At 40.9% G+C, this 22036-nt stretch overlaps 1 protein-coding gene across 1 annotated transcript in view; it reads right to left on the bottom strand.

The window, feature by feature from the left end:
* The window catches only part of WNK3 (WNK lysine deficient protein kinase 3), a 110732-nt gene that overhangs the window by 53140 nt on the left and 35556 nt on the right, over nt 1-22036 (bottom strand). Inside the window, 3 exon segments of the mRNA XM_024767190.1 lie at nt 16288-16437; nt 16527-16720; nt 17539-17833. Of these exon segments, the coding sequence (XP_024622958.1) occupies nt 16288-16437; nt 16527-16720; nt 17539-17833 (639 nt within the window).

The following is a 22036-nucleotide window of genomic DNA, read 5'->3' as shown; positions in this document are numbered from 1 at the left end:
AATAAATAATGAGTAACAGAATATAATGCATTTAATAAAATAAAATAATCCAAGAGTTCATACTGATACAAACAAAAGAAAGCTCTTACAATACAAAGCCAAATAAATATAAGGAATGACAAAGTTAGAAAATCATCAATGGATGATAAAACGAGTGGGTGAGAGTTGGATGAGGACAAAGATATCTACATAGTTTCAAAATATCTACCCACAAATCATTTATTCATTAAAAAGCAAAACATGGTAACTTTACAGTGGAAGAGCTTGGCAGCCTCCACCTTAACCAAGTAATCAAATTTAACCTCAGAAATATTGGGACAAATTGACATTACATGGCTCCTAATATGATACAATCCACAAAGGTTACAACATTGTTGGCATGGTATTCCTGACAAAAATGCATGATCTGAATGTGGGGGGAAAAAAGGAAACTTCAAACACACTCAAATTGAAGGCCATTCTATTCGGTTGGCCAAAAGGTTCGAGCGGTATTTCCGTAAGATGGCTCTAGTAGAACTTAGTTGTCTTTAACTGCATTCGAAACAGTTTTCTTAGATTGTATGTGACACGTGTCATATCAGCCCGCATTAAAAAAAAGACTTACCAAAACTGGTGAATTTTTGTGTATTCATTTGAATATTGAAGATGGAAGAAAAAAATGCAACATTTTCCACATATTATGCTTTATTATTTCAAGAAAGGTAAAAACATAACTGAAAACGCAAAAAAAAAAATGTGTAGCATATGGAGAAGGTGTTGTGAGTGATCAAATGTGTCAAAAGTGGTTTGTGAAGTTTCATGATGGAGATTTCTTGCTGGACAATGCTCCACAGTTGGGTAGACCAGTTGAAGGTGACAGCCAACAAATAGAGATATTCATTGAGAACAATCAACATTATACCATGCGGGAGACAGCCGACATACTCAAAATATCCAAATCAAGCATTGAAAATCATTTGCACCAACTTGGTTATGTGAATTGCTTTGATGTTTGGGTTCCACATAAGTTAGGCAAAAAAAACCTTCTTAACCATATTTCCTCATGCGATTCCCTACTGAAACGTAATGAAAATGTTCTGTTTTTAAAACAAAGTGTGGGGCTTCCCTGGTGGCACAGTAGTTAAGAATCTGCCTGCCAATGCAGGGGATACGGGTTCGAGCCCTGGTCCGAGAAGATCCCACATGCCATGGAGCAACGACACCCGTGCATCACACCTAGTGAGCCTGCGCTCTAGAGCCTGTGAGCCACAATTACTGAGCCCGCATGACATAACTACTGAAGCCTGTGCGGCTAGAGCTTGTGCTCTGCAACAAGAGAAGCCACCACAATGAGAAGCCCGTGCACCACAACAAAGAGTAGACCCCACTCTCCGCAACTAGAGAAAGCCCGTGCGCAGCAATGAAGACCCAACGCAGCCAAAAAAATAAAGAAAATAAATAAAGAAAATTTTTTTAAAAAAGTGTGACGGGAGATGAAAAGTGGATACTGCACAATAATACGGAACAGAAGAGATCATGGGCCAAGTGAAATGAAACGCCACCAACCACACCTAAGGCTGGTCTTCATCCAAAGACAGTGATGTTGTGTATATGGTGGGGTTGGCAGTCCTCTATTATGAGCTCCTTCTGGAAAACCAAATGATTAATTCCAACAAGTACTACTCCCAGTTAGACCAACTGAAAGCAGCACTCGACAAAAAGTGTCGGGAATTAGTCAACAGAAAACGCCTAATCTTCCATCAGGATAACGCAAGACCACATGTTTTTTGATGACCAGGAAACAACTGTTACAGCTTGGTTCTGATTCATCCGCCATATTCACCAGACATTGCACCTTCGGATTTCCATTTATTTCGGTCTTTACAAAATTCTCTTAATGGAAAAAATTTCCATTCCCTGGAAGACTGTAAAAGGCACCTGGAAGAGTTCTTTGCTCAAAAAGATAAAAAGTTTTGGGAAGATGGAATTATGAAGTTGCCTGAAAAATGGCAGAAGGGGGGGCGAGGGGAAGATGGTGGAAGAGTAAGACGCAGAGATCACCTTCCTCCCCACAGATACACCCGAAATACATCTACGTGTGGAACAACTCCTACATAACACCTACTGAACGCTGGCAGAAGACCTCAGACCTCCCAAAATGCAAGAAAGGCCCCACGTACCTGGGTAGGGAAAAAGAAAAAAGAATAAACAGAGACAAAAGGATAGGGACGGGACCTGCACCAGTGGGAGGGAGCTGTGAAGGGGGAAAGGTTTCCACACACTAGGAAGCCCCTTCAAGGGTGGAGACTGCGGGTAGCGGAGGGGGAAAGCTTCGGAGCCGCGGAAGAGAGGACAGCAACAGGGATGTGGAGGGCAAAGCGGAGACATTCCCGCAGAGAGGATCAGTGCCGACCGGCACTCACCAGCCCCACAGGCCTGTCTGCTCACCCGCCGGAGCGGGCGGGGCTGGGAGCTGAGGCTCAGGCTTCGGTCTGAGCTCAGGGAGAGGACTGAGGTTGGCGGCGTGAACACAGCCTGCAGGGGGCTAGTGCACCTCGGCTAGCCGGGAGGGAGGGAGGAAGTCCGGGAAAAAGTCTGGACCTGCCGAAGAGGCAAGAGACTTTTTCTTCCCTCTTTGTTTCCTGGTGCACAAGGACAGAGGATTAAGAGCGCTGCTTAAAGGAACTCCAGAGACGGGCGTGAGCTGCGTCTAACAGCGTGGACCACAGAGATGGGCATGAGACGCTAAGCCTGCTGCTGCCGCCAGCAAGAAGCCTGTGTGCGAGCACAGGTCACTATCCACACGCCCCTTCGGGGAGCCTGTGCAGCCCGCCACTACCAGGATCCTTGGATCCAGGGACAACTTCCCTGGGAGAACGCACGGCGTGCCTCAGGCTGGTGCAACATCACGCAGGCCTCTGCCACCGCAGGCTGGCCCTGCACTCCGTACCCCTCCCTCCCCACGGTGTGAGTGAGCCAGAGTCCCCGAAGCAGCTGCTCCTTTAACCCCCGTCCTGTCTGAGCGAAGAACAGACGCCCTCCGGCGACCTACACGCAGAGGCGGGGCCATCCCCTTTTCCTCTTTTTGTGAGTGTGTATGTGTATGCTTCTGTGTGAGATTTTGTCTTTATAGCTTTGCTTCCACCATTTGTCCTAGGGTTCTATCCGTCCATTTTTTTTCTTACTTAAAAAAAAATTTTTTTCTTAATTATTTTAATTTTAATAACTTTATTTTATTTTACCTTATTTTATTTTATCTTCCTTTTTCCTTCCCTCCTTCCTTCCTTCCTTCCTTTCTTCCTTCATCCCTCCCTTCTTTCCCTTTCTTTTTTTCTTTCTTTCTTTCTACTTTTTATTCTGAGCCGTATGGATGAAAGGCTCCTGGTGCTGCAGCCAGCTATAGCCACTGGGGACAGACACCAAAAACAACGGAAACTACGAACATGTAGCCTGCAAAAAGGAGACCCCAAAAACAGTAAGATAAAAAATGAAAAGAACTGAGGACAGTCGCAGAGACCTCTGGGACAACATAAAACTCACCAACACTCGAATTATAGGGGTTCCAGAAAACTTGAAGTAAGTCAGAAAGAAAAAGACAAATACCGTATGCTAACACATATATATGGAATTTAAGGGAAAAAAATGTCATGAAGAACGTAGGGGTAAAACAGGAATAAAGACGCAGACCTACTGGAGAACGGACTTGAGGATATGGGGAGGGGGAAGGGTGAGCTTTGACAGGGCGAGAGAGAGTCATGGACATATACACACTAACAAACGTAGTAAGGTAGATAGCTAGTGGGAAGCAGCCGCATGGCACAGGGATATTAGCCCGGTGCTTTGTGACAGCCTGGAGGGGTGGGATAGGGAGAATGGGAGGGAGGGAGACGCAAGAGGGAAGACATATGGGAACATATGTATATGTATAACTGATTCACTTTGTTATAAAGCAGAAACTAACACACCATTGTAAAGCAATTATACCCCAATAAGGATGTTAAAAAAAAAAACTTTCTGTGTCACAAAGGACACGATAAGCTAATTAGGACACACTGGTAGAAAGTAATTGCAATACACTTAACAAAGGATTAGTATCAGAATGTATAAAGAAAACAAAGAAAGAAAGAGAAAGACCTCAACAGGCAAATGGGAAAGAATATAAATGGTATTTGCAAAGAAGAAAAATGAGTATTCAGTAAACAAATGAAGACATAAACAACTATCGTATAACCATACAACTGAATACTATACAATAATAAAAATAAGCAACTACTGATACATGCAACAACATAAATCGATCTCAAGTTAATCTCAAAAGGTTACATATCATATGATTCTATTTATGTAACATTCTTGAAATGATGGTGATGGAGAACAGATCAGTGATTTCCAGGGGTTAGAGGTAGGGGGAGGGTGTGACTATAAGTGCACAGCTCAAAGCAGTTTTTTAGGTGATGGATCTGTTCTGCATCCTGATGGTGGTGATTGTTATATACAAATATATACATGAAATAAATTCATAGAACTACAGATACTCACAAAATAAGTGAGGGCATGTGAAATCCAAACAAGGTTTGTAGTTAACAGTATCATACCATTGTCAATTTCCTGGTTTTGATGATTGTACTATGGTAATATAAGATGTTAATACTGGGGAAAGCTGAGAGAAGGGTACGCAGGACCTCTCTGTACAATTTTGGCAACCTTTATGTGAGTCTAAAATCATTTCAAAATAAAAATTTAAAAATAAATAAACGTATAAAGACATGCTCAACATTTCTAGTAATCAAGGGAATAGAAATTCAAATAATATATTATTTTCCAGCCTAGCAAAAAATATCTGGTATTATCAAATATTGACAGTAAGACTGTACCACTGGCTGATGAGAATTTAAATTGGTCCAGTCCCTTGGGAAAGTAATGTGGCAATATATATTAAAGTAAAAAATGTATAGAACTTATGGTCCAGTAATTTTGCCCATGTCTCCTCTAGCATGATCTACTTTGTTCTTTTTTTTTTTTTTTGCGGTACGTGGGCCTCTCACTGCTGTGGCCTCTCCCGTTGCGGAGCACAGGCTCCGGACGCGCAGGCTCAGCGGCCACGGCTCAAGGACCCAGCCGCTCCGTGGCATGTGGGATCTCCCCGGACTGAGGCACGAACCCGTGTCCCCTGCATCGGCAGGCGGACTCTCAACCACTGAGCCACCAGGGAAACCCTACTTTGTTCATTTTAACAGTAGTTAAAACAGTGAAAAACTGGAAACAGCCAAAATGTCCAGTGGTAGGAGGAATAGCTAAATAAACTGCAGTGTAGTCTTACTATGGAATACTATGGGGCAATTAAATAAAATCAAGTATATCTATATGTAATAACATAGATATATTTCCAGAACACATAACTGAGTAAAAACTTTACAAAGTGACACATATGGTAGGATCTCTTTTATGTGCTTAAAGTAATAAAACAAACCAGAAAATAATGCTATATTTGGGCTAAGGGTACATAGCTATGCATGTAATTACACCAAAAAAGATCTAGAATGAAACACACCAAACTAATAACAGAAAGGACAAGGACAAAGAGAGGAGCAGGGTTAAATGAGATTTCTCGGCATTGTTTTAAATTTTTTACCAGGAATTTATATTGGCATACTACTTATGTAATTAAAGTAAGTAGAAAAAAATTTTTAAGAAAATATGATGCAAATATTGTGGTTGAGAATCAAAGTGATATTCAAACACTGTGATGAGTAGGGATGCAACTGCATACAAAATGCTGAGGTTTCATATTTATCTACAGGAGCTGAAAATTGAAACCATCTAAACAGATGTTTGATTAGACCACAATGTCAACTGAAAAGGAACCAATCTCAACCACCAAAAGTACTAATGTACTAGTACTAACACATCACACTACAAGAGGTAAAAAAGGCTAACCTCAGCAGTAGATAAAAATTGGATAAGTGGTTTTCCATATTATTTGATAAAACAATCAAAACCACAATTGGCACATCTGAACTCATGATTCACTTCCTGTCTCTTATATACCCTTGTTCATTGATACATGGGGAAATAAAATGGAGAAATAAGAACAAATCTTTGGTAAATGGAATATAATCTATAAAAAATTGAATCACTATGTTGTACACCTGAAACTAATATTGTAAATCAACTATACTTCAATGTAAAAAAGAAGACAAAGTAGATTTAACCAGCTATGCATATTGTGAAATGTATCGAAGTCTTATTTGTTCAAATATCACAATTTTTTAAATTAATATAGAAAATAGAAGACAGATCTTAGGTTGTCCACAAACACAAGTTCATTATAAATTTGTAAGTCCTGATTAGGCAACAAGAATGATAAAGATCAACAAAGAATCCTCTCCCATTGAGAGCAGGCTGATAGAGATATCTACAGTCATTCTTATTGATTATTCAACAAACATATAACAAGCAACTATTGTAACAAACACTATGCTAGGTGCTAGGAATACAGAGATAAATTGGGTACAGATCTCTGCCACAAAGATTTTCAGTTTTATTGGGGAGAAAGACACAAAATATAAGTACAGCTTGCTATTTGACCAGGATGAAGATCCCTCTCCCCTGTGCGTTGGCAATAAAAAACCCCCAAACATCAGAAATTCATTCCATCCCTTTGTCATCAACTCTTAGAGGTTTACGGATGGGCATATAGTGGTTACCTCAATTAAGTGAGAGGTGATATTTTGCAGTGACAAAATATTAGGAAAGAGAGGTTATACTTCTGGTAATGGTCCCATAAGACCAAACCCCACACACAGAGATATCAACAAAAAGTGCTGGACAAATGTAAAAAAACAACTGCCTGAAAGCATAAGACAGCAATCAAAAGCAGGTAGAAACTGGTAGGAAGGCAACACTTGGAAGAAAGGAAGGATAGTAGATGAGTTTGCTATTTTTATGGCTTTTCATCTGGGGGCAAGCCCCATAGCAGCTAAAACTCAGAAGAAAACCCACATTCTTACAAGACTGAAGAGACAGAGGAAGGTGACTGGTAGTATAGAGGCTTCAAGATCCAAGAAGCTCCTGGTGCTTCACCACGCAACAGAAAAAGATCCAGGCCATGAGTCTCCTGACCCTTCACCCAATGGCAGAAGGCAACTGAGGGCATTATGTCTCAGCCCTCTACCCAATGGCAGAGAGCCATGCAGACCCCACAACTCCTGACCTTTTACTCAGCAGTAAACAGTGGCCAGGTAAGTACTTCCATACCCCAGTGGCACTGGCAGAAATCGAGTATTAAGGGTACCAGCATCAGATGGCCAGGAAAGAGGCCAGGGAAAATGCTCTCTGTCCTATGGGTCCAGTATCCTCCACTCCCCAAATCTAACACTTGGTAGCCCAAAGAAGCACCTTCCACTCCTGCAGGTAGCACTGATGGAAACCCAGCAAGAGCTCGAACAGAGCCAGAAGACCAAGCAGACCAGAATAGCATTACAAGAGTTCAGAAAACTAAATTATCATTGGAACTACATACAGCCCGCCAAAGTAGGATAGAATCTACAGGCTAAACTTAACAGGGCAAGTGCCTACTAAAATAGAAGATTTAAATATGATCAAGACAACATATATATACTACCAAACATAAAATAGTTGGCTGGTGGGAAGCAGCAGCATAGCACTTAAGTCTTAGGACTTAAGTCTGCCATTTTATTTTTTAAAAATATTTATTTATTTTATTTTTGGTTGTGTTGGGTCTTAGTTGCAGCACACAGGATCTTTTGCTGTGGTGTGAAGGCTTCTCTAGTTGTGGTGTGCCAGCTCCTGGGTGCGTGGGCCCTCTAGTTGCCCTGCCACATGTGGGATCTTAGTTCCCTGACCAGGGATCGAACCTGTGTCCCCTGCATTGGAAGGCGGATTCATAACTACTGGACCACCAGGGAAGTCCCAAGTCTGCCATTTTAGTATTTGCTTTTTCCGTATGGTTGTCTTTCCTCTGTTTCTCTTTTCTTGCCTTCCTGTGGGTTACTTGCAAATTTTTTAAGATTCCTTCTTGTTTTATGTATACTGTTTTGAGTATATTGGGCTGTAAGTTTACTTAGTGGTTGCTCTCTCTCTCTCTCTTTCTCTATGTTTATCCCTGGTTGTCCAGTGGTTAGGACTCCAAGCTTTCACTGCCAAGGGCCTGGGTTCAATCCCTGGTTGGGGAACTAAGATCCCACAAGCTGTACAGCATGCAGCCAAAAAGAAACAAATAAATAAAAATTAAAAAAACATAGAGCAGGATAAATTAATCTATGGTGAAAAAAAATCAACAGTGGTCAACTCTGGTGGGGTGGGGGGGCACTGATTGGGAAGGGGCATGAAGGAACTTTCTGTAGTAATGGCAATATTCTTTATTATGTGGGCAAGCTAGAGCCTACGGGCCAAATCTGGTGCACCAACCATTTTTGTGAATAAAGTTGTATTGGAACACAGCCATGCCAAATATTTTACATATTGTCTATGGCTGTTTTCATGCATGCAATAGCAGAGTTGAGTAAATGCAACAGAGACTACATAGCCCACAAAGCCTAAAATAGTTACTATATAGACCTTTGCCAACATCTGTTTTATATTTTGATAATGGTTTGGGTTACACAGGTGTAAGCATTTGTCAAAACTCACTGAATTATGATCTGTGCATTTTACAGAACATAAATTTAAACTAAAAAAAATATAAACAAATACTGAATTCTAGTCAACGATATGCATGCTTAAGTGTTAATGGATGAAGTGTACTAATATCAGCAACTTTAATTTTGAAATGACCAGAAAAATAAGATGGACTAATAAATGGATAAAGGGGTAGATAGATATGTGATAGAGCAAATACAGCAGAAGTTAACTGCAGAATCTAGTTGGTAGGTATATGGGTGTTCACTTATTTTTTATCGACTTTTCTGTAACTTTGAAATTTTTCTTAATAAAATGTTGGGGGAAACTACTGGGCATATGCCCTGAGAAAACCATAATTCAGAAAGAGTCATGTACTACAATGTTCACTGCAGCTCTATTTACAATAGCCAGGACATGGAAGCAACCTAAGTGTTCATCAACAGATGAATGGATAAAGAAGATGTGGCACATATATACAATGGAATATTACTCAGCCATAAAAAGAAACGAAATTGAGTTACTTGTAGTGAGGTGGATGGACCTAGAGTCTGTCATACAGAGTGAAGTAAGTCAGAAAGAGAAAAACAAATACCGTATGCTAACACATATATATGGAATCTAAAAGAAAAAAAATGGTTCTGAAGAACCTAGGGGCACGACAGGAATAAAGATGCCAATGTAGAGAATGGACTTGAGGACACGGGTAGTGGGAAGGGTAAGCTGGGATGAAGTGAGAGAGTGGCATGGACATATATACACTACCAAATGTAAAATAGATAGCTAGTGGGAAGCAGCTGCGTAGCACAGGGAGATCAGCTCGGTGCTTTGTGACCACCTAGAGGGGTGGGATAGGGAGGGTTGGAGGGAGACGCAAGAGGGAGGAGATATGTGGTTATGTGTATATGTATAGCTGATTCACTTTGTTATAAAGCAGAAACTAACACACCATTGTAAAGCAATTATACTCCAATAAAGATGTTAAAAAATAAACAATAATAATAAAAGAAAATGTGGTATAGATATACAATGGAATATTACTCAGCCATAAAAAATGTTGGGGGAAATTTTTTTAATTAGGAAAGGAAAGTATACAACACTTGCCCACAGAAATGAACATTCCATTCTGAAATACCTTGTTAAGAAATTTATTCTAAAGAAATAAATCCCCAATAGCATGCTTTGTCTGAAGAAACTTCAACTCTAAAGATCTTTATTAATCCTTGATCATTCCTGTTAGAAGTCAGAGTGCACACATCAGAATTCATTATAATTTATGCCCTTGATGAAGAGGGAATTTTATAAAACACAATACTTGAGATCATAGCTGTTTGGAATAGTAATATCACCACTAAAATACTCTTCCCACATAGCACACCTATTATCTAAGGACCTCATACATTTTATTAGCCAAACTCAATAAATTCAGAGTCTTTAGAGATACCTGAAGCAGAACAGAAGAGAAAAAAAATAAACTGGATTCTCAGTTCCTTCCTTTAATTAATTCAATCAATCCCCTGAGTTAATTATATCTCACTGAAGTCATCATGCTCTTTTTCTCAAATTTTGGCAGGGAGGATAGCTATCTTACAAAGAGGACGAATGGTGTATAATGATTAAGGGCACAACCTCTGCAGCCAGGTAGTCTGGGTTCAAATCCTGGCCCTCCCGTATGACACTGGGAAAGTTATTTAACCTCTCTGAACCTCAGTTACCCCTAATGACAGCTACTATTCATAGGTTTGTTGTGAGGATAGTGCACATAAAGCCATTAGAATAGTATTTAGCACCTAAGAATCACTCAATAGTGTTCACTCTTATCATCTCATAAAGGCAAATGCTTTATTATAAATGTAGAACAATAAGATAGCCATAGGCTTGTAACATACTAGGACTAACAGGCCTTCTTGCTGTTCTTTGAACATCCCAGACCCACTCCTCCCTCAAAGCCCTTGCACTGGTTATTCCCTCTACCTGAAATGTGTGCTATAGACTCTCTCATCTCCTTCAAGTGTGTGCTCAATTGTCAACCTTCTCAATGAGGCCTACCCTGATCTCCACCTTATTTAGAATTGCAACCCACTTTCCTCCTTACCCTGCTCCACATTTCCCCCAATCTCCCTGTACTGTATTATATAATTTACTTTTTTATACTATTATGGTTAGTGACAGTCTACCCACATTAGGCAACAAAACTCAATGACAGAAGGGATTTTTGTCTTTTATTCACTGATATATCCCAAGTAGGTGCTCAAATATTTTTTGTTAGCATCATCTAGTCTACCCCTTCACTTTACAGATGAGGAAACTCCAAAAAGACTCGAATCAAAGCTACCCAGTGAGTAAGGAAAAAAGGCAGGAACAAGGACTGTGACTTCCAGTCTGGTGCCATTTCTACTACAGCTCACTATCTCCTTGACCCTTGAACATTACAGAAAATTCACAGTCATCTATATTTTCCCCCCAGGAGGATTTACCTTTGGAATTTCTTGGCCTTGCAAATACTGCTGTGTCTGTAATACAGAAATGCTCTGAGAGGCAGTAGAAGCCTGTACTGGAATACTAAGTGGCGACAGATGAACAGAAGATGGCTGATTTGTAAGGGCTATCCCAGAGCTTGGATGAGGGTCTGGTGTTGTCATTGTGTTTCTGATGACCCACAAACAAGCGCTAAGCTAGAAGATGACTGCCACTGTGGCTGGACAGAAGACTGCTGCTGAATGCATGCTGGCTGGTGCTGTGCTAGGTTTCATTGCAGGGGAAAGGTTTGACTGCTGTCTAATGCCTGAAGCACTTGAGGCTGCTCTAAAGGCTGTATTACGTATTGTTCCATTGCCGCTAGTTGCAACTGTTCTTGCAAAGGAGGTGTAATCTGGACCATGTTTGTAATGGCCTTTGGAATACCTGTAATGGCTGAATGTGGTTAGTTGCCTGTGAATGAGGTACCTGCTGCTGGAAAGCAGCATGTTGGCTATATAAAGACTGCTGTTGATTTATGGGACCTTCTTGAGTAGACAACTGATGGGTTTCCTGTGCTTATGTATGAGATGAATGAGTCATCTGCTGATGATGAATGAAAGCTGAGTGAGAAACCTGGCTTGGTGTTACATGTGATTGGGAGAGCTGTGCAGAGAAGTGTGGGGGCTGGATCTGGGCCTCTGAGGAGGCCTGCTGAATGAAGGACATTTGTGCAGGGTGTTGAAGCTGTCCTTCCACAGCCATCTGAGATGTAATGCTGACTGGGCTTTTAGCTGCTGGTACCCAAAACTGACATCTGCTTAGGATAGAAATGCTGAATTCTGCACATTAAATAAAGGCTCAATAGAATGTGTTTGTGTATCTAAGGTTAATGATAAATAATGTTAAATGTCTTATGTCTTTTGTTCCAAGGCTGAAGAACCTTGGGGTTGTGTTAAATAGGCTTGTTGCTCAGAAGTCTGTGCTACATAAAGTGGTACTAAGTATAAGCCCTGATCTGCTGAGTTTGTAATATGTACTTGCCTGCTATCAGAAGGGTTTACGGTGTATACTTGCTGGGTTATGAAGGCTGCCTGTTCAGTTGTCTGGATATAAACAGTGTGTCCTGAATAAGGGACATACTCAAGTGCCTGGTAAGCAGGCTGTTCCACATGTTGCACAGGGTAAGCTGCTTGGATTATACATCCTGGCTGGTCTGGAAAAGGTGACCGAACCAGAGATTGCACTGTATAAACAGGCTGCCCCTAGGCCGGGACCAAATAAGAGGGCTGTGCCACAGGTGGGACTGGATAAGAAGAAGCATGTATAGAATAGGTTGGCTGTGATAGCAGTGGCTGTATAGTGTAAAGAGGATGCTCTGGGGCTGGCAGTGAATAAACAGTCTGTGTTGGAGCCTTCATTGGGTAAGTGGCTGTGATGGGTAAGAAGCTTATTCCTGGGGAAGTATCACAAAGGGCAGCTACTCAGGAGCCTTCAATGGGAAAGATGGCAGTTCTGCAGGTGGTCCTGAATAAGTGTGTTGAACAGAATAAAATGGCTGTTCCAGGGACTGAATCACACTTTCAGTACTACCCTCTGACTGCTGCTGACTTACATGAGTTTCAGATTTTCATAGTACAATCCTGCTGAACATTTTTCTGTGGTGATGCCATAATCTTAGGTTGTAACATCAATGGCTACTGCTGAATAGAGGCTTGGAAACAAGGTTTCTTCAAACGCACAGTCTGGCTTTGTGGCACTGAAGAACTGGGAATTATAGACTCCTGATGTATCACTGAGTATGGCTGGCATACTGAATGCATCTTTTGTGAGAAGGGTGATGGGCTCCCGAATGCCCCCCAATGGAATTAGAAGGGAGCTGAGCTGTACCAGAAGCATTCTGTGCACTGCTCACACGTTGGGCAAAAGAATGATTCAACAAAGCTTGAGGGTGATTAACTGACAAGAAACTAGGAATTTGATTGGCATTTGGTAATTTGGTTAATGCCTGATTCCCATTTCTAGGGTCAGGCTCAAGCTGAAGACCAACTGTTGGATCCTGGGAAGTCATTTGTGAAGCAAGCAATATCTGAGGAGAAACTACAGAGAAGACTGGTTGTGGAACTCCAGTAACTGACAAGTCTAAAGTCATAGGTTGAGCTGAAATTTGTCCATCTGCTCCAAAGGTCAGCTATAGTTCCTAATGCTGGTGCAAGGAAAATTCAAATTATAAATGCATATACCATGGGAATTCCCTGGCGTCCACTGGTTAGGGCTTGGTGCTCTCGCTGCCAGGGGCCCAGGTTCAATCCCAGGTTGGGGAACTAAGATCCTGCAAGCTGCACAGTGAGGCCAAAAAAAAATTTTTTTATTAAAAAATAAAATAAATGCATATACCATGCTCATTTTAATGGTCCCAGACAGAATGATAGATAAAATAATGCTATGTTGTAAAAATTTCAGGGACTTCCCTGGTGGTGCAGTGATTAAGAATCCACCTGCCAATGCAGGGGACACGGGTTCAATCCCTGGTCCGGGAAGATCCCACATGCCGTGGAGCAACTAAGCCCGTGTGCCACAACTACTGAGCCTGTGCTCTAGAGCCCACGCGCCACAACTACTGAAGCCCACATGCCTGGAGCCCATGCTCCACAACAAGAGAAGCCACCTTATTGAGAAGCCCATGCACAATAACAAAGAGTAGCCCCCGTTCACCACAACTAGCGAAAGCCCGTGCACAGCAATGAAGACCCAAAGCAGCCAAAAATAAATTAAAAAAGAATTTCAGAAGGTTATCAAAAAGGTGCTGGGTATAGCATTAGTCCTATAAAAATCCTAATACCATGAGTAAATGCTAATTGAATACACTAAGGGACTGAGACCAGTCCCCAGGCAACATATTGCTCATGGCTTCTCATTTATTGCACTTGCCACATAACTCATTCAAACCCTGGCAGAAATTCAGAGTAATTGAATCTGACACCTTCACATACCAGACAGTGGAAGTTCAAAAGGATTTCAATATCATAGTTAAAGGGAACAGAGAAGCTCTCTCAAGAGGAGAGGAGTGAGTTGGCTGAATACATATAGGCTGGCTGTAATAATTCCTAGAACTTGAACCACCACATTCATAAAAAGACCCCCACTGGTTAAAGTGCTTGCTTATGTGGATTCTATATATTAGGTGAAAAAGGCAGGCTATAAAATAGTATGTATGTGATATACATATGTATGTATAAACAAAGTTATATATGTATACATAGAAAAAAAAGACAAATCTAGAGTCTCTACCACCAAATGTAACAATAATTTATTTCTAGCTGGAGAGATAGTAGGTGATTTTCACTGTCTTCTTTATAACTTTATAGGCTTTATTTTAAATAGGTAAATAACACTTTCATAAAGTTTTTAAACTTCTTTTAAAAATTTTGGAAACACATTTCAAAATACACATACCTGTATATTTACGTGGTTGAACCTAAGTTAATTTAAGCATCCATCCAACACACTTCGCATTATAGTCTTAAAAAGAGATAAATCCAACCACAACATAAGCTCAAGTATGAACATATACCGTATAAGCTACAAATACTAGCCAAACACCATGCACTGTCAACCATATCAGATTAAATATACCCCCAGCAGATTTTAAATGCATCTGGCATTTGTCAAGTACATGTATGTTTTCCCCTACAAGTCTGTGAGTTCTTCAGGGCAAGGACCATATTTTATCTCATTGTATATCCCCAGAGATGATAGTCATTAAAAGTTTGTTGATGAACTATGACTATATACCAATCTCTTAAAAGCAACAGATCACCAGCTGCTAACTAAATCACATACAGAAAATGCCTAGGAGCTCAGACCAACTCATTCCCAAAGAGAGAAGAGACACACAGGGGATGGTAGGGTTGAGGAAAGAAAATGGGATAACAGAGAAAAGCCCAACCATGTATCCAGAGTCCATAACCTAGGAAACCAGGATATAGTCTTGATATATGAACTCTCACAAAGACTGTGTACTCGTTGTCAGAAATGAGTACCATTGACTTTGAGAGTCTAAATGACAAAAACACTTATTTCTCCTACAGAAATAAATGTGAACCAAAAGAGTCAAGAATTTAGATGAAAGTGCTTAAAATTATAAGAGTCTATGAAATACTATTTCTACTTAACTACCAAAGACATCCCTCTACATTCAAACCAGGCTGGAAAAGTCCAATACAAAAAACAAACCATAAAAAGGGATCTGAGTCCTAAATAATTTTTTTTAATTTATTTATTTATGTTTGGCTGTGTTGGGTCTTTGTTGCTGCGCGCGGGCTTTTCTCTAGTTGCGGTGAGTGGGGGCTACTCTTCGTTGCAATGCACGGGCTTCTCATTGCAGTGGCTTCTCTTGTTGCAGAGCACGGGCTCTAGGTGCACGGGTGCGTGGGCTCTAGAGCACAGGCTCAGTAGTTGTGGCGCATGGGCTTAGATGCTCCGCAGCATGTGGGATCTTCCTGGACCAGGGCTCTAACCCGTGTCTCCTGCATTGGCAGGCGATTATTTTTTTTCTTTTTTTTAAAATTTACTTTATCTTTGGCTGCATTGGGTCTTTGTTGTTGCGTGCAGGCTTTTCTCTAGCTGCGGCAAGCGGGGGCTACTCTTCGTTGCGGTATACAGGCTTCTCAGTGCAGTGGCTTCTCTTGTTGTGAAGCACAGGCTCCAGGTGCATGGGCTTCAGTAGCTGTGGTGCACAGGCTCAGTAGTTGTGGCTCGCGGGCTCTAGAGCACAGGCTCAGTAGTTGTGGTGCATGGGCTTAGCTGCTCCACGGCATGTGGGATCTTCCTGGACCAGGGCTCGAACCTGTGTTCCCTGCATTGGCAGGAGGATTCTTAACCACTGTGCCACCAAGGAAGCCCTGGCAGGTGGATTCTTAACCACTGCACCACCAGGGAAGTCCCCTAAATAAACTTTTTTATCCGTATATGGAGTTCTCAGTTTCTCTTCCAATTATACAAGCAGTGTCTCAAGATTCTAGTTACACAATGTTAGACACATCCTCAAGAAGAATGTCTTAAGTGAAGGAAAGTATAAACAACTTTTTGCTTTCAGTGACTTTTATATAAACTAGGATGAATTTATGAAAGAGAGCCTTTGCCTGTCAGAAAACCTAGGCAGTGTTAAATAAGTTTAACTGAATACGGAGACTCTAAAATGTATCTTACCTTTACCTGTGAGACCTTTGGGACACTTAATGGCAAAAACTGGAGTTGTGAGACAAGCGGAGGTCCAAGGACATGTACAGGCAGAACAGTGGACTGACCTTGAAGCAAAGGCAAAATTTGGGGCTGAGTCAGCTTTGGCTGCTTCTGCAACTGTTAAAAAAAAAATTAAAGATAAACTCTCCCATTTACAGTAAATATACTGATTATATATTTAAAATATATTTAACACTTCACCTCACCCCTGAAATCTGCTGGTAATGTCCCACTAGCTGCTGGGATGGATAAATTTTCCCTGGAACATTTATTTCAGGCTGTGGGTTGTTAGAAACCATTTGAGAGCCCATCATCTGGTCTGAGGAGTAGGCTATACTGGGCTGATTTGAAGTTTCTGAATGTATAACTGATCCAGCTCCTGCCTCAGACAAACTGTCACCTATGGCAAAGAAAACAAGTGATAGGTAGAAGGGAAAAACTTGAAACACAAGGTCCAAATAGCACAGGAAATGGTAAGTGTTTCTTTAATTTTTTTCTTTTTTACTCTGACAACCTTAAACAGCTTCAAATAAAATATGTACACTGCAGAATTAATAAAAAACCATCATGTAAACTCTCCATGTTGATACTGTGGTATAACTAAAATATTCTTAGTAAAGCAAAACTACAAACAAAGAATCACATAAAAGTCAACTCGATTTGCTGGCCATTTCATGCATATCCTAACTAATCTTTGTTTGCCATTAGGATTTCAGTAAAATCTAGGTAGCATATTCTCATTCTCCTAGAATCTGGCTAGAAAATAATACTGCCTTTATGGTACAACTGGATATTACTACGAAAATACTGTGTCCTTCTAGAGAAGAGAATGCATTACAGCAGAAATATTAGAGAAACTGTGTTAGTTTTATACTTGGGTCTAAAATACAAAAGTTCTTAAAGTCTAGAAAATTCCCTCTTGAAGAATAAATTCTATCTTTAGTTGCATATCTTCTTTACTAAAGGATTTACCATGAGACCCTTAAAAATGGTAAAAAGATTATAATCCTTATTCAACTGGTACCTTGGACAAGTCACTTAACAGAACAGTTTCTTAATTTTAAAATAAGGAAACTATCTGCCTTGCCTATTTCAGGGATTTTGTAAAAGGATTAATGAAATGATAGATAACAAAATGCTTTGAAACACACAAAAGTACTATTTAAAGATAAGGGAATACAATTACACATTTCCTTTTATAAATTATAACTGTGTTACTTGTAACAGAGGAGCAATGCCATTGTGGTTTTCTTTGCAGAAGCTGTTGTCGCACATGTTGATCAACTTCAGTTTCTTCACATTCAGCCCCGCTGTGCTGAGCAGGAGGAGGGGGCAAAGCTGTATTTTGGGGCTGAGGGAGTATATTCCCCACAGACTTGCACTGGGAGTCTCTGCGTTCTTCCAAACAGCCAGCTGGCTTCTTCTCCCTTGTCTTCTTTATCAGGGCCACCCGGTCTCTAATGGACTTAGCAACAGCTTTGGAATCACTTTCATGGAAGAATCCTGACTTGACCTACAAACAAAACATAACAAGCAAACCACATCTTTAAGATTTTCACTTTTACTTTTTACTAGCAGAGTTATTTTCTGCCCCCAAATTCCAAATGCTATGAAATAACAGTTAATTTGTTTCTATGTTCTTTCTTAATCAGACATGCATAAATGCCAGAGCCTTTAGTAAGAAAAGCAACACTATTACCAAGCATTGTTGAAATAATTCTGGCTTTAAACAAAAACAAACAAATAGCTTGGTATTTCAGTACATGCAGTCTTATTACAGGTAATTTATGACTGCCATTAAGTTTTGTGAAACATTAAAAAGGTTTCCTCATTCAACAACAGTAAGTGTCTACAATGTGCCCAGTATTGGGCTCTGGAGACATATAAGTGCCTAAGCTGGTCCTTTGTCCCATATGCACACACAAGCTGGTGGTGAGAGAAGGATAAAAACAACATAAGGGGCTTCCCTGGTGGCGCAGTGGTTAAGAATCTGCCTGCCAAGGCAGGGGACATGGGTTTGAGCCCTGGTCCGGGAAGATCCCACATGCCGCGGAGCAACTAAGTCCGTGCACCACAACTACTGAGCCTGCACTCTAGAGCCCATGAGCCACAACTACTGAGCCCACGTACCACAGCTACTGAAGCCTGAGCACCTAGAGCCCGTGCTCTGCAACAAGAGAAGCCACCGCAATGAGAAGCCCACGCACCGCAACGAAGAGTAGCCCCCGCTGGCCGCAACTAGAGAAAGCCCATGCACGGCAACGAAGACCCAACACAGCCAAAAATAAATAAATAAAGTAAATAAAAATTTTTAAAAAACATAAAGTGAAATAAAAGGTAGAAATGAGCTGCTGCAAAAGCCCTAAAGGAGCACAAGCCTCTCTGGTGAAAGCAGAGAAAGCATCACAGAGGAAGGTAAAGTCTGACCTGGATTAAAACAAAACAAGGAACTTGCAGGCTATTGAGGGAGAGGTAGATGAAGTTCAGAGATCAACACTCTAGGCAGAGGAAGTATGCTTATGGCAAAGTGCTATATCTTACTAGGTGTTAGAAGAGTGACAGAAGTTAATGACTTATTGTCTGAAAGGAACAGGGCTGAGTAACAGAGATAATGACTTGAGGAGGTGCCATGGCATATTATACTCAGTCCTACAATCTGTTTTTTAAAGCATATCATGGGGGTCTGCAGACTCGGGGACATTTCATCGTAGTTGAAAAATGATTAAAATGTTAGATGGAATCCATATATTTAATTTCACTCCCTCCCAAAGTTCAAAAAACACTCCCAGAGTAAATGGATTTTTAAGTCATAAACTCACAAGAATAGAAAGAATAAAGGCAACAACAACAACAGACAATGTTTTGGACATTTGGGGATGTGGAAAACAAACAGATAATAACTGACCTAGTGGACCTGAAAAAGTGAACCAGGGAAAGCTGAAAATCATTCCCATTTATACTGAATAATACTCGTAACACACAGGAACTGGCAGTACCAGGTACTTACAGAACTGGGTAAAGTCAAAAGAAATGACTAAAATAAGGAAGACTAAGTGAAAGGGTTTTGAGAAGTAGTTAGGTATTAGGTCCCTGTGCTCCACCCTCCAGTCCACACCTTTGGGTGATTGCTTCTTCCCTACCTGAGAAGTCTGTAATTTTGTTCTCTGGAGAGGGTAAAAGAGGATCATATCTGGACTAGGGAACACCAGGCACAGTTGAGGGTATGGCTACCATAACAAAAACAAGAAGATTAAATGACCATATGCATGCTGAACGCCATACACAGAAACCCCCAGCCCTCTTCCCCACTTGGCTACCAAAATATCAGTAACCAGATCCTTACCCTCCAGGCAGGATATTGAAAGATGCTTCTCTGGAGAATCTGGCCAATCCAAGAAGAAAGACCCACAACTATTTATGTCAAAGATTCCCCAATTATTGGCCCACCTAAATACTTGAGAGTAAAGGTTAACACGTCTGACATAAGCAATCATACCATCCAATCAGCTTGTTAGTCCCTGTCATAGGCAAAATCATGGCCCCTCAAAGATGTCCCATCCTAATCCTCAAACCTGTGAATATGATGAGATAGCACTCCCATTATTGAGCTATACACAATTGACCTTAAGACAGAAAGATCTGGGTGAGCCTTTTACCAGCTAGTGAAGGATTAAACTTGCCATTCCTGACTTTGAAGATGGAGTGGGGGCATGTGAAAGGACTGAAGAACAGTCTCTAGGAGCTGAGAGTGACCCCCAGCTAACAGCCAGAAAGGAAATGAAGACCTTAGTCTTACAACTGCATGGAACTAAACTCTGTCAACAACCTGGTTGAGCCCAAAAGCAGATTCTCTCCCAGAGCCTCCAGCTAAGAGTCCAGGCCACCAAACCTTGATTTCAGCCTGTGAGACTCTAAGCAGAGAATCCAGTAAAGCCTACCAGGACTTCTGACCCACGGAACTGAAATAACAAAAGGGTGTTGTTTTAGCCCACTAAATCTGTGATAACTTGCTATACAGCAATAGAAAACTAATAGTCTCCTACTATTGATCATGAGCAGCCAGCCAAGAATAACCAGAAATATGAGAAAAGCCTCTAACAAGAAGATGGAGCACAAAACCAACAAAAAACCCCAGCAACTTGGAGAAAAGATACTATGCAGGGAGAAAAAAAGTGTCAAAAACACTCTCTTCACTAAAATTACAGAGAGGTGCCATAATATCGCATCCACAAAACAAAGAACAAGACGTTTACTCTAAAAAAGGAACAGACCAAAAAAAAAAAAAAATGAAAAGGAACTCTTGAAATTAAAAACAAGATAGTAGAAATGAAAAACTCAATGGAAGAGTTAGAAAATAAAGTTGACAATGTCTTCCAGAAAGGAGAATAAAAAGACAAAAAGATAGAAAAGAACATTGGAGAAACAGTCCAAGAGGCCAAACATCCAAATAACAGCAGTTCTAGAAAGAGAAAACAAAGGGAAAGAACTCAACAATAAAATACTTTTAAGAAATTTCCCAGAAACTAAAGGATATGAGTCCACTGAGTATCCAACACAGTGGATGAAAACAGACCCCAACCAAGACACACTGTGAAAATTTATAATCCTGAGAAGAAAGAGAAGATATTACAAGCTTCCAGAGAGGAAAAAATGGATCACATGCAAAAGATCCAGAAAACAGAACATCTTTGTATTTCTCAATATCAATACTGAAAGCTAGAAAATCATGGAGCAATGACTTTAAATTTTTTTAACTGCCAACCTAAAATGACTTAGCCAGCCAAATATGAAGACAGAATAAAGATGTTTTTAATACATGCAAGTCTCAAAGAATTTACCTCCCATATACCCTTTCTTAAGAAGTTGGCAGAGGAAGTGAGCCACTAAAACAAAAGGTAAGCAAAGAAAGAGAAAGACATGGGATTTAGGACACATGAATTCCAATACAGGAGAGAGGCAGAGAAGTCTAGAATGATAGTAAAAAGAAAGACCAGTATGATAGTTATGTAGCAGATGTCCAAGACAATCATTCTAGATTAGAACCATGTGACTAGAAAGATAGGCATGTTAAAGGCTATCATCTCCAAGATACCCACTGTCAATGTCCCATACTCCTTTTATTTATTTATTTTAATTAATTTATTTTTGGTTGTGTTGGGTCTTTGTTGCAGTGCATGGGCTTCTCATTGCAGTGGCTTCTCTTGTTGCAGAGCATAGACTCTAGGCACATGAGCTTCAGTAGTTGTGGCTCGCGGGGTCTAGAGCGCAGGCTCAGTAGTGGTGGCACACGGGCTTAGTTGCCCTGCGGCATGTGGAATCTTCCCGGACCAGGGCTCAAACCCGTGTCCCCTGCATTGGCAGGTGGATTCTTAACCACTGTGCTACCAGGGAAGCCCCCATACTCCTTTTAAACCTGAGGACAGAATGCCCAGGTGAGCCTGGCTCAAAGTATCTGGACTTTGCTAATTTGACCACATGCTGCTGAAGCTCATGCACACCCTCCCTCCAAGTACTGCACAGCCTGGATCGGGCATGCACATACATTCCACCCAACAGAAGTTATCTGTTGTCTTCTACTCTTGCGGGGGGAGCGGGTCATGGGGAGATGAGAAGTCAGAGGGGCCCACTCCCCATCAAAGCATATTGTTACCAGACAACTAATTTTTCTGGTCTGCACAACAGCCCTCTGGTGCCCTAACTGTGGTGAGCCATGTGT

The sequence above is a fragment of the Neophocaena asiaeorientalis genome, unplaced genomic scaffold, assembly GCF_003031525.2.
Source record: "Neophocaena asiaeorientalis asiaeorientalis breed wild unplaced genomic scaffold, Neophocaena_asiaeorientalis_V1.1 scaffold313, whole genome shotgun sequence".
Lineage (NCBI taxonomy): Eukaryota > Metazoa > Chordata > Mammalia > Artiodactyla > Phocoenidae > Neophocaena > Neophocaena asiaeorientalis.
This window is presented reverse-complemented; position numbering and strand designations above follow the sequence as displayed.